General features: G+C 38.5%; 1 protein-coding gene across 1 annotated transcript; it reads left to right on the plus strand.

The window, feature by feature from the left end:
- Window positions 1-12272, plus strand: TDO2 (tryptophan 2,3-dioxygenase). Its single transcript, XM_010156467.1, has 12 exons — window positions 1-35; window positions 382-487; window positions 1805-1895; window positions 3224-3294; window positions 5078-5205; window positions 6842-7028; window positions 8278-8385; window positions 9353-9464; window positions 9594-9651; window positions 10165-10244; window positions 10851-10941; window positions 12119-12272. The coding sequence occupies exons 1-12, from the start codon at window positions 1-3 to the stop codon at window positions 12270-12272; spliced, it is 1221 nt and encodes a 406-aa protein (XP_010154769.1).
- The last annotated feature ends 1561 nt before the right edge of the window (window positions 12273-13833 follow it).

A 13833-nucleotide genomic window follows, 5' to 3' on the forward strand; every position in this document is an offset into this window, starting at 1 on the left:
ATGAGTGGGTGCCCCTTCGCAGGGAACAACTACCTGTGAGTCCATCATCCCTGTGTTTTGCTTCATAACATCCGTTCAAAAGATATGTTGTTAATGTATGGAAGTACAGAGAGGATTTAACCCTTGTCAACAAACAGCTGGAGCTATCACTAAAGGAAGAGAGATTGTACAAGGACTTGTCTGAGCACTTGCTATTTGCTGAACTAGATGCAATGCTGCCAGCTACTGTGACAAGATGTATTTCAAGTGTACTCTTTGTCTCAGGAGTCTGATTTCGTGGTCCATTTTCTCAATTGTAGATGCATCTGTGAGTAAAAGGGCAGGTATATTCATATTTCTTTAACTGAGTAGTTTATACATTTACCTAATTTTCCTTCTTAGATTTAATTTTAACAAGCTGTCTTTGGAAGATGAAAAAGATGATAAATCCCAAGAAGGGATAAATAAAGCCAGCAAAGGTGGACTTGTCTATGGAGACTACCTACAAGTAAGTTTAAGGGTTTGATTTTTACTACTTTGGTCGCTCTTAAGGCTTCAGTCAGGTCCTGTGATTGATGTTTCCCTCCATTCTGCACTGAGCAGTCAGTGAGTCACTGAGGCAGGTCTCCAAGTGCCCTTTGCCTACCTCAGCTCTTCAGGTGTTACTCATGGCCACAGGTTGGATGGTGCAGGTGGGCTGTGGCACAGCTTCTCAAACTGCAGGGATGATGGATGTTTCAGGGCTTTGGTTGGGAATGTAGTCATATCGGTAAAACAAAACTGTGAAGTGGTGCACCACAAAAGGCTTTCTTTGGCCTGACAAGGACTACTTGGCAATTTCTCCATATCAGTGGCTGTGTGCAACTTCCCTGAATTATTGCATGAAAGCTAAAAATATTTGGCTGGTAAAATATATTGCAGAAATTTTTGGGCACAAAAAACCCAAACAAAATCCCTGCAATGACTAGAATTAATGAAGAAATTAGTAAAAATAACCTGCCATAAATAATTAAAGAATTGAGACATTTCATTTTAAGTGTGGTTTTTTTTTTTTTTGTGACAGCAGGAACTTAAGTGGTTGGAATTACTCTGTTTGTGAAGAGAAGACTAATTCATTAACGTATTATATGGAAGCTTGCAAAGATTTCTTTTAAAGCAACTATGATGAGATTGTGAATTTGACTCAGTAATAAAGTTAGTAATGCCAGAACTGAAATAACTAATATAGCCTCAAATCAGAGCTCTTGTACAGATATGTTATTTCATGATTACACAGAATTTTACTATAGGAACTCCATTTTCATAGAATCATAGAATGGTTAGGGTGGGAAGGGACCCAAAGATCATCTAGTTCCAACCCCCCTGCCATGGGCAGGGACACCCTCCACTAGACCCGGTTGCTCAAAGCCTCATCCAGCCTGGCCTTGAAGACATCCAGGGATGGGGCATCCACAACAACCTCATCCATTTTCACCCATTTTCACTGAACAATGACAGTATTGATGTAAGATCTGGAAAATGTGCTGGATGTTTTGTTTTTCTTTTCTCTCTTTTTTTTAAAATAATTAATAACACTGTTTAAATGATTTTCCAAACTTTACTAGTTGAGGTATCTAAATGTTCTACCTTAGACAAGATTTTTTTTTAATTAAATTAAAGTGATACTTGAGGCCATTTAGTCCAACTTCTCATACAACCTGGAATACGAGGCACCCATATTTTTTAAAAAAATATTATCCTTAAATATTAGCTCTACACAGTAGGACTATCATTGCTAATAACAGAATTGAGAGCTTTACAAAACAGTCTTATCTTTATTTTTAAGCTGAATAAAATATTGAATGCTCAAGAACTTCAGAGTGAGAAGAAAGGCAAGAAAATCCATGATGAGCACCTTTTCATTGTGACACATCAAGGTAAGTGGTTGGGAAGATTTCAGTCGTGGTTGATTGGCATTTTTGCCACAGAGGATTATTTAATGCTGGAACATGCAATACACAATTTGTTTTCATTTTAGACAGAGCCACTATAATTGCTCTGCCTTTTATCTGCTTCTATATTTTCATATATCTCTATCATTTGTAAGGCTGTAATCAACTCTATGCTTAAGAAACTCTAACATTTGGATTTGGTAAACCAAGATATATTTCTAGAATAACTAAAGTGGTGAATTGTGTGCAGTTCTGGGCTCCTCAGTTCAAGGACAAGGAGCTACTGGAGAGGATCCAGTGCAGGGTCACTGAGATGATGAAGGCCCCCTTCCATATGAGGAAAGGCTGAGAGAGCTGGGTCTGTTGAGCTTGGAGAAAAGGAGGCTGAGGGGGGATCTTATCAATGCTTATCAATATCTAAAGGGTGGGTGTCAGGAGGATGGGGCCAGACTCTTCTCAGTGGTGTCCAGCGACAGGACTAGGGGCAATGGCCATAAACTGGAAAACAGAAAGTTCAGGCTGAATATGAGGAAATCCTTCTTCCCTGTGGGGGTGACAGAGCACTGGAACAGGCTGCCCAGGGAGGTGGTGGAGTCTCCTTCCCTGGAGACTTTCAAAAGCTGCCTGGGCTTGTTCCTGTGTGATCTACTCTAGGTGATCCTGCTCTGGCAGGGGGGTTGGACTAGATGATCTCTAGAGGTCCCTTCGAACTCCTGCCACTCTGGGAATCTGTGAAATTCATTCCCCGTCTGAGTAATAGGCTGCTATGCAGATTATTGTAAGCAAATTTTGTGTGTTGGCTTGTGCCTTCTCTGAAACTTCAGTCCCATATTAACCATCTAGGGGCTGTCTAGAAACCTACATACTGGTTAGGCACTCCCTAACTGCTAATATCCACATTTTGCAGGCATTAGCCTGATGATATTTTCCTGTTGTTGACAGGAAACCTGTAGATGACAAAGAATGTAAGCAGCTCAGTAGTTAGTATTTACTGGAGTATCAAATCTCAATTTCTCTTTCCCCCTTTTGTAATGACCATTCTGTACATCAAATATCTGATGTGTGAAATATGCTTTAAAAAAAAGTCTGTTAACATTCTTGTTGCTAGATAATTTCTTGTAACAGTTTAGGTGAAGAACAGTGCACTGTAACAGGTAACAGATGTCTGTGTATCAGTATCTTTTTATACATCAGGAGTGTAAATGCAGGCTACTCATTTCAAATAAAAATGTAAGAATTTTAATTCTCCAAAGTTATGAAGAGAAAACAAAGTAATGTTGAAGTTAATGCTAACAATGCCTCTCTTGTTGTAGCTTATGAACTTTGGTTTAAGCAGATTCTGTGGGAAATGGACTCTGTGCGGGTGATCTTTCAAAATGGCCATGTAAGTTAAGAGCAAATAATAATTTGGAGAAAATGCAGCACTCTCGTTCCCTTGCCTCCTGCCTTCCAGACTGATATGTTTGGGTTTACTAAAGCAGCATGTGCTCTTTTTTAAAAACAGCATAAAAAAACCCCAAACAAACAAACAACAAAAAAAACCACACTGAAATTTGGCTGAGTGGCTCTTACATCCTGATAGTGCAGACATTTGATCTGCAAAATCTTATTTCCTCCTGAAGTTTGCCTTTTGTGTAGATTGCTCTCCAAGACCAACTCCATTGGTCAGAATGTTCTCATACTCTCCTACTACTGAATAACTGCAGAAACCTAACCTGGGAATATACTACTGCAGAAAAAGCAAGCTCAGAGGCAAAACTGAAAACCTGAGGTCTAACAGTTATTTTTATGCTGAAAAGTCACTTCTGCCTTTGTTCAATTTTTTTAAGTCTGCATACTATATCCTTCCATCCAACATCTGCTTTATGAAAGGAAAACTTTTTGGTAGTTGTGTATTATTAAATCCAACTGAAAAGCAATATTCAAAATCACAGTGTACAATTGTATGAGAACTTAAAAAAAATACAAATATAACAGGGATATTTTGAATATCTCTAAACATCTGTCCAAAGCTAAACACACCTAATGACAACAGATAACATAGGAAAACTCCTGACCTGATATTACATCCACAAAAAAAGGCTGACTGCCTGTAATTAGAGAAATACCTTGAATAACATCATGAGTATGTGTATATGAAGAAAATTTGAAACTAGACCAGACTGAAAGAAGGAACCATTTTTATCATCATGTCCAGTAAAAATGTTCTTTGTTGTCCTCCACACTCATAATTTTGTTGGCTTTTTAGTTGAACATTATATCAAATTATAACCAATCAAAATCAGTTCTTAAATAGAATAAGTTCTCATTTATGTTTGTGAAAAATGAAACTTTGCTTATAATCAGAATCTGAAATGTCAGTGTTAAGGTTAAGTAGACAGAAAGACGATTAAGGAAACCATTGTAATTTTTCATTTTTGTAGTTTGATATTTCTTTTTGTGTGCCCTGGTCTTAGAGAGAATTTTGATCCCATTCAAGCCAACAGGAATCTTAGCAGACTATTCTGAGGGCAAAATGTACAACTAAGCCAGAAGAGAGCTTCTGTATTTTCCATTTAATTTGCTATTTCCCAACAGATGCAGTGTTCTTTGTTTTCCTCTGCTTGCTAATGCACATCTCTGATGAACGTCTTTTTAGATGTGGTTTCCTTATGTGCCTCTTGGATTGTTCTGCTTCTCAACTTTTAAGTACTTTCTACACTTGCCTTATGACTTGTTCTTTCACAATAGTAGATACTATTATAGAAGTGATTAGAATAGAAAGCATAATATAATTATCATATTATATCATATATCATTAAAACCAGACTTGTGATAATTGGAAATGATCTTTATATAAATAATTTAGGTCTAGAATATAATTTCTTATGGTGACTTCTAGTTCAGTCAAAAATGTAGAAAAGAAAAAAAAAAAACCCCTATATATTTGGCCTTGTTGTAATGTATCATAAATCAGAGAAAACCAGACTTCAATCTTTGAAAATTATAGTTTCAGTTCTCAGTTACACAGGGCTCTCTATTCAACATGAGATTCTGCTGCTATGGATTTCATGTGGAAAGGCCTTGGGAACTATAGTGATGAACAACAGGGAAAAGACCTGAAATTAATAGATAGAATACAAAGAGGATACCATTCTGTCAGTTATGATCTTTATGTTTTGCTACAGGTAAGAGATGAGAGGAACATGCTGAAGGTTATTACTCGAATGAACAGAATTTCAATGATTCTGAAATTACTTGTGGAACAGTTCTCGGTTTTGGAAACTATGACTGCATTGGACTTTTTTGATTTCAGGTAAATGCTTACTATTCCTCCACAGTAATCCATGAGCTGGCTATTCCCATCCTGGGAACTGACTGAATTTTGCATGTGCCCTGGCAACTTGTGGTACGTGCACCATTCAGCAAGAAGAGAGCATACCTCAGAGAGGCATGAGAGGGCAAGGGTCAGTTAAGAAGCTGAGCTTGAGTGTGAGTCCAGCGTGCTCTGCAAAGAAGTACAAGCTCATTGTTGATGTTTATGTGTGGTGCTGCTCAGTGGTTTCAGAGTAGAAAGTTAAAACAGTAGAAACAACAGAAATAGCTCACAGTTCCATTAACGATTTACTTGATGCTTAGCACTGCGCAGTTGCAGCCGTATTTTATGTGGAAGTGCTTGGGTGAGAGAATTGCACTCTGTAGGTTATCAAATAGATCTTTCAACTGTCTTGGTTTGCACAGTGTTTCCTTGCTTCATGTTTTCATTGGGCCTGCAGTGCTGGACGCTTCAGGTGGCTGCGGGAAGCATTGCTGTCCACTCCTTTCTCCCCAGTAGCTTCTTCTCTCCAGTAGTTGCCCAGTGTATTGCTGGGCCGGTGGCTGGTAGCTCTTGGGCTCAGGCTTTCTTTGGGATCCCTTGGCTTGCCTCACTTCTCCCATGGCATTTCTACCTCTTCCCTCACTTCAGCTGCGTCTTTCCACTGCATTACCATGTGCGACAGCTTCATCCACTGTCTGCCTTCCCATTCTTGTTCTGCTTGTGTCCCTGACCTGTCTGACTTGTGACCTCAGTGCTGTCCAGCATCCCATCCACTTCTATATTGTTTTAGTACCCTTTCCTTTCTGTCTTTTCATGTTCCCTAACTAAAAAGCACATGAAACTACAATTTGGCTTCTCTTGGAAGCTTGAAACATCTGTACAGTACAGCAGGGGAAAATCCATGGGCTAATCATTGGTTCTGATGCATTCTTGCTTCTGCTTTTCAACAACATACTGTCATTTTATAAGCAAACGTAAGATAAAATCAATGATCTGCTTCTGCCAAATCTTACATTTGAAATTCAAAGTGCATTATAATTATCTAGCAATGTGGGATTTCAGATTAATTTATTAATCATTTTTTCAGCATGGCCACACAATTTAACTATGAAAGAATCCCATTGATGAATCCCTCCAACAAAACCCACTAAAAGTTTTACCGAACATTATTCTATTGTATACATAACAATTTTTCTATATAACAAGCCTATTTAAAATGCATTCACTTGCACTTTAATGATGTGGAAATTTTTGTAAAGCTATTTGGGGTGAAGCTGTTTATTCTGCCTGGAAAGGAAATTATAATCTCTAATGTTTCCTTCTGTACATCACACACACAAAGCTGCCATTTTAAAACACAGTATAAACAGAACTGTGTTTGTATATATCCATGTATTCACAGGTGATATATAGCTAGAAAATTAGAATATGTTACACATAGGTTGTAGTTATATTAAAATAGCTTGGCTTTTTTCTTTCCTTCATTGAGATCATATAAAAATCCTCAGTTATCTATTTGATATCCTTCAAATGTGAAATATGGGGGTTTTTTTTAAATTTTGTTGACAACCACAAATCCCATCACTGGAAAATAATATTCTGTATTTTTGTATCTTTTCTTCTGTTCCCAAAGATACTATCTAAGCCCAGCCTCAGGTTTTCAGAGCCTGCAGTTTCGCTTGCTAGAGAACAAAATTGGTGTTCCCCAAAGTCTGAGAGTCCCCTACAACAGAAGGCATTACCGTGATAACTTCAAGGGAGAGGATTATGAACTGCTGCTTAAATCAGAGCAAGAACCAACGCTACTGCAGCTTGTGGAGGTAAAAATGTCTGTCTTTGACCTTGCTCTGTTTTCTCCCATCTCCTAAGAATGTCCTTCATTGGTGTTAGTGACGCAGTCTTTGTCCTCGAGAGAAGCAAGCATGCTTGCAATTTCCCAGTCAGTCACATTTGGATTCTTACCAAATTTTGTGGGAAAGAGAGTTAGTCATTATTAAACCAACTGATTTTCACTGTATTTTCTCTTTTCTAAAAAGTCTGACTGTTAAACTAGTAAATTGCTTTGTGGAAGTACGAGCTAAGAATACAAAAGTACTGTTTCATTCGCATTGTTTTTTATAACCATAAACCCTTTTTAGAAGAAAGCTTTCAAACTATTTTCACTGTTAGTGATGGCTGCTAGAGAGATTAAAAAAAGGAAAAAGAAAAATGACAACACAAAATGGAAAGGAGAAAAACCATGTTTAACAAATGTTTCATCACCGCTTTCCTTGATTTGGTGACTTTGAGTCACAGTAATTTCTCCAACTCCCTTGTCATTTTCATGCAAAATATTGACATAACTTTCTAAACAATAATGCAGTATAAACCTCAATAAAACATCAGCTGTAATTAGCCCTATCCATTTGTCTAATGACACCTGATACAGAATATGAAAGAAATTTCTATAGCGTTTCTCAGTTGTTAAGATTTCATGCTCTTGTAGCTTTCAGATGAGGTGCTAACTTAAGTGATATCTAAAGGGAGTATGACCATAAAGATTTCTAATTTTTTTCCCTCCTAATTTAACTCCCATTATTAAAAGGAAATCAAAGAGAAAGCCTTGCTAACTGCCAAGTAAACCTCTGTCTTGCATCATCCCATATTGTGGTGTAAGTTAATAACAGACTGCTTGATCAGTACTCAGCCTGTCTGGCATGATAAAAACTGATTGTATAGATAGTTCTGTATCTCCCTTCTGAGATTTTTCTTTGCTATTACCCTCTATATCGGACTAAGATTGCTTTCCTGTATCTATAAGGAAGTTGGTTTTAAAAACACTCTTAGAATGAGACAGGTTTTTCCTTCCAGCACTGGTCATTTAACCTGGAACACCTGGGGGTGTTTGCACAGCACTATGATGCAGGTATAAATCATCTAAGTGGACATGCTTACTCCAGCAGTAAGCACCTCTAGGGGGTATTAAACCAGAACAACTGTGGCAGTGTAATTTACGTTGTTACAACGTGTAATTCTAGGGTAATGCACTTGTGTTACTAGTGTTTGAACACAGTATTATTGTTATTAAAGGCATGGCTGGAGAGAACTCCGGGACTTGATGCAAAAGGATTTGATTTTTGGGGACAATTTGAAGAGAATGTTTTAAAAGGTTTAGAAGAGGAATTTGCCTTGGTGCAGGTATGTAATGTACTCTTGATCTAGCTATAAGCAAAGACAGCTGGCAAAATGACATCCTGTCATAAATTTGCCTTTTGGCCCACTCACCATTTCTTACTCACTTCACTTAATCTTCAGCAGCCTCTGTCTGCAAGAAGCAGAAAAAAAATTCAGATTTCCTGAAAAAGTTTGCCTAACTCTGTAATTTAACATCTAAGATGGTTTAAAACATGTGATACATGGATGATTTTGATTGCAAAAGGAAAGGAATAGTATCAATGGAAGGGTTGAAACTGATTTTACTGAAACTACAACTTCACCTTTAGTGAGTACTTCAATCCACAGCTCAGAGTAAAACTCCCGAAGTTTGGGCCCATGAGCTGTGAGCATGGAGTGTCAGTATAAACAGCCCATTTCTATTTAACAGTATGTGGCAATTTGCCGCTTTGTGATCCTTTCAATTACACTGGCAAATAAGCACAAGAAAATCCCCAAATATTGTAAGACCTGTAGCTTTCGGTACATTTTTAAGGGAAAAAACACCATAACATAAGAATTAATCAATTTCCTGAGAATATCCGTTTACAACTTTCTAACTTATCTAGACTTTTTTTACAATTTTCTTACCCATAGCTGTGCAAGGCTGTCTTCTTTTTGCCTTGAAAAAAAAAAATCTGGTCTTTGAACAAATGAAGATCAAGTGTTTTTAAGGCCTCTAGACCTAAGGAAAAGCAATAAGCTTCCATTTGAACACTCATTCATCTGAACCGTGTCAACAGCTATTTAATTGTACATTTTGTGATAACTGTGTTTTTTAAAGGACAGTGACTCAGGGCCTCATCTATCGTGTTTGAAAATTCAGTTCTTACATTTAAGATGTCAAATTACAGAGTGTTTATGATGGAAACAGAGGTTACATCATGGGTCATTCAAATAAATAATTTTCCCTATTGAATTCTAAAACCCGTTTTTCTTTTAATTACCGAAGGCCAAACCAGAATCAGAAGAAAAAGATGACTTATTATCTGAATTCCAAAAACAGAAAGATATATTACTTTCATTATTTGATGAAAAGCGCCATGAACACCTGCTCAGTAAAGGTAGATTGTATTAATCTATGTCAATACGCACTTTTTATTTTTTATGTACGACACACATAATCACCTAATAGCATTAAATTTGCAGGAAAATCAGTAACAAGCTAAGGACACTTAGCTTGTGTTTTGCAGGAGAAAGACGACTGTCTTACAAAGCACTGAAGGGTGCCTTAATGATCTACTTCTACAGGTAATGCCAGAAGATACATCTTTAATGCTTACTGGCAGGAGGAGGGGTAAAGGTTAAGGGTAGTAGCACAGGTTCATTTAGGTTGGAACAAGCCTTGGAAAGTAATCTAGCCCAATCCTCCACCAAAACCCCGATTAGTTAGATCCAACTTGAAGGTCAGATTGGGCTCTTCATGGCTGTGTCCTGCCGAGTTTTGATTATCTTCAAGGACAGAGATTACACAGCCTCTCCAGGCAGTTGGTTGGTGTCTGCCCAGATGCCGCTCCTCAGATTAAAACTAGTAAAAGCCTTCTACAAAGTGTCCTAGAAAGATTTAAAGTATTTTTCCAAGAACAAGGGAAAAGGTGCAGATTGAGATTTACATGGCAAAAGCAGTTGTTAGCGTATCTACTGACATTTCAATACCAACTTAGGAAAAACATACATTCCCACTGTTATGCACTGGTAAAACAATACTCTGAAAAACGCAGCGTAGCCTAAGAGGTCTCACTGCCTTCTCTTTCATTTTCCAAGGGAGGAGCCTCGTTTTCAGGTCCCATTTCAGCTTCTCACCTCCCTTATGGATATCGATGTGCTCATGACCAAATGGAGATGTGAGTTTTACCTTTTGACTGTAACAGTTCTACTTTTAGATGCCAAGTAAACTGTTCTGTTTCACCCTCTTTTGGACAAGTTATACCCAGAGTTTTAGAATTGAGCTTCCGAGTTCATAATTTAGGAATGACTTTTTCTGTTTGTACTTCAGCCAAGAGGAAAGATGAACAGCGTCTCCTGTGATCGTTAGATATGTAGGTGTAGCTGTCATTTCTGTGATATGTTTTAAGTCAGGTGAATAATTTTATTTAAGGGCCAGGTATATATTTTCTCATGTCTGCCAAAATGTCACAATGACAACTCTTCATATGCAAATGTGCCTTCTGCTCCTTCCCTATCTACACATCCAAAAATGGACGTGTTAATTCTGTATTAACAGAGCATAATGATGTATGATAATTAGTGTGTTTATTCTGTATTAATAATAGATTTATATTAGTTGGCTGGAGTGGCACAATTAACTCCTGCATTGCTGAAGACCTAGTAGTTCTGTCTCTCTGTAAAGATCTCTGTATGATCTTTAGTATTCCACTGATGCCCCTTGATGTGACCCTTTGGTAATGTCTTAACAATGACCATATACCATATCCTTTTTTTTGTGCTAGATAACCACGTCTGCATGGTGCACAGAATGATTGGCAGCAAGGCTGGCACCGGAGGCTCATCAGGCTACCAGTATTTGCGCTCCACAGTGAGGCAAGAACAATGCATTTCCCCCATTACCTGCCCTAACACGGTTTGTAGACACTGTACTGCCAGGAGACAGATTCCAGACAGCTCGTTGGAGGCCAGAGGGCTGTTGTTTCTCTTTGGGACTCCAGCATCTCCTCCCAGCTGTTAAACATTTACTTATCAAGCTGAGATACACAAATTCCAAGCCTTGTGGGGCAAAAACAACTCTTCCATCACTCAAGCAAAGTGCCATTTATAATTCTGTCAAGGGATCTAGGTGCTGTTGTAACTGCAGTAGTATTAATCCCGCAGGGTTTGGTTTGTGTACAAGCCAGCCCCAGTTAAGGAGGTGACACGGGCTGGAAGTGTCCCCTGTCCTCTGTGTGTGATTGGCGACAGTCCTTTATTCCTCAGCAGACCCTCTAATCCTGTAAGATAAGGTGCTTCCATTTTGGACTGAATATATTCTTAAAGGTGACAGTAATTAATACCTCAAGCTGTGCAAGCAACAAACAGAAACAGGTTTCCTTCTGTTGGATGAAGCAGAAAGGGAATTAAAAAGGGATAGTTGAGGCCTGAGCACAGAGTTCACTGAATTTGAGTATTTGGCTAGTTAGATGCTTCAAGGGTTTTAGCTGCAACTATGTCCTGAGAGTCCTGAACCACATTATGGCAAAAAGCACAAGGATATCTGAAATGTCCTGTCTTCTAAGAGGACTTTCCTTGAGGTTTGTTTTCAAAGAGAAACTGTACATAGCTGGTAGCTGCCCTGTATGGCCATGGGCGACAATTTCCATTGTGACAGAGGGTGGAATCATAGGTAGATTGTTAGACCGAATGCCAAGATTAAAGGTTCGCTGTCTTTTTCAGCAAGCCTTCCCACTCTTCCCTGATTTCAGATTAACGTTCTTGTAGACAGATTCGACTTTATATCTACCGCAAGAGTGGAGGTCAGGACGTTGTCGCCTACATGCTCTGAATTTTCAGGAAGATGTGACTATAGCAACCCTGCTTCATTTTAAATCTAATCTGCTATGCCCTAGCAACCGTTAGGATTGGATTCTTACTCTGGAGAGTTCAGGAGGGTTAGTACAGAAACCTTATTAAATTAATGAGAGATGGAATGATTCCAGAGGATTTGGAATTTGTGTCCTCCTATGCCAATATAGTGGTATTAATTGTTCCCCATTGTCTTTTACAGTGACAGGTACAAGGTGTTTGTGGATTTGTTCAACCTCTCCACATTTCTAGTGCCGAGACACTGGATACCCAAGATGAACCCAACCATTCATAAGTTCCTTTACACGGCAGAATACTGCGACAGCTCCTATTTCAGCAGCGACGACTCGGACTAGCCTGCCTCTCTAGACTGTTGCTGTAAAGAACATCAGGACTTTCACCTCGAGTGGTGCTGCCCCTCCAACGTAACAGCAATTCTCATGCAGTGCGGGTGTGTAAATATGTATTTATGTACGACAGCGATGTGAATAGCATGACCGGTTGACTGAAGAAGCTTTGATTGTTTGTAGAAAAAATAATCTGTATCGAGTCAACCTATATTAGGACTAAAATGATACACCAATTCAACTCAATGACCAGTTTAACTCTTAGCTGGCTTCTTGAAAGCTACACCGAGAGAGAGGAAGCAAATTATACAGAATTATCCTATCTTATTTGTACAGAGTTTTGTATTTGGTTGATGGCTGTTGGTAATCTACTTCTTCGAGCTGAGGACGTAATCAGTTTCATCCCCTTCAGAAGCACATTGGTTTCTGAGCTCTAGTGGGACTTCAAAAGGAAGTTAAGGAGGTTAAGATCTTCAAAAGCTAGATTTAAAAACAAGAGTCAGTCCTGACTACAGACAACCAAGGCTCTTGAACTTCTACCTACATCAGGAATAATGTTGTCATCTATGCGACGTTACACGTGGATGTAAATCCCTTCAGCAGAAATACTTACCGTTAAGAATAGCAGATATAAATACTTCATTTGACCTTCAAATAAAGCAGTATTAAAGCTCTTCTGTTGTTAAAGACTTCTTCTAAAGCAAGCATAAAGTTCAAACAACATTACGATAGGCATTTGAACTGTTTTTTATTAAAAGTATCATAGAAATAAGTGTAGAATTGATACATAACAAAAGCAAGTCAAATTTGGCCATGGAATATGGATAAACCTGCATCATCTTCTCGTTAGATGGACGCTTGTCTTTTTAAATGCTTCCCTTGGGAACACACATATGCTGCAGGCCTTAATTTCTGCCGAGTTGCTCTGTATCTTATTGCTTTAGGTAATTACGCCTGGTAGTACCACCTCAAAACCACTGCTGGAAAATCTGTGTTTGATACTACTCTGACGTTACTCTTACCAATGCCAATTAGGAACTTCGGCTACTGTTTTTCAGTTACAGAAGTGTGCTCTCTGTCATTTGTAAACTGCTAAGGGGAGGCCATACTACAGGAGACTCCAGGCCTACAGCAGACCTCCACTTTGGTTAAGCTGAAGCTTTCAGCCAGTAAATTCAGGAAGTAGCAGAACCTGACATAGTGAAATGCAGCACTAGGTCTCTTCCTTTCATTTAAAATATTAAAACTTAGAAGTAGAAGGGCTAAAATGGCAATACTTAAAATGGACAATTATGATTGCACTTGTCATAAAAAGTTAATCATACACTGATTTATTAACATGATAGAGTAATGGAGTGCAAAAACTACAGAACTGCTTCAGTACTTTTCACTGTAGTGCTTCAGAAAAGATTACAGGTACAGCATTACAGATGAAGACACAGAGCAAATTATATGTTTGGTTGTGAATTCTGGTTATGTTTCCTGGCAAGTGCAGCTTCACAGATCAGCAAAGCTGGAACCACCTTTTGATTCCCAGCAAGTCCCACCTGTGAATTCAATTAATGTAGGG

The sequence above is a fragment of the Eurypyga helias genome, unplaced genomic scaffold (assembly GCF_000690775.1).
Source record: "Eurypyga helias isolate BGI_N326 unplaced genomic scaffold, ASM69077v1 scaffold1448, whole genome shotgun sequence".
In the NCBI taxonomy this organism is placed as follows: domain Eukaryota; kingdom Metazoa; phylum Chordata; class Aves; order Eurypygiformes; family Eurypygidae; genus Eurypyga; species Eurypyga helias.

Coding starts and splice junctions, on each gene's coding strand:
- TDO2 (XM_010156467.1), top strand. CDS start 1: ATGAGTGGGTGCCCCTTCGCAGGGAACAACTACCT. Junction 488..1,804: donor TCTATGGAGACTACCTACAA/GTAAGTTTAAGG, acceptor TTTATTTTTAAG/CTGAATAAAATATTGAATGC. Junction 8,386..9,352: donor AGGAATTTGCCTTGGTGCAG/GTATGTAATGTA, acceptor TAATTACCGAAG/GCCAAACCAGAATCAGAAGA.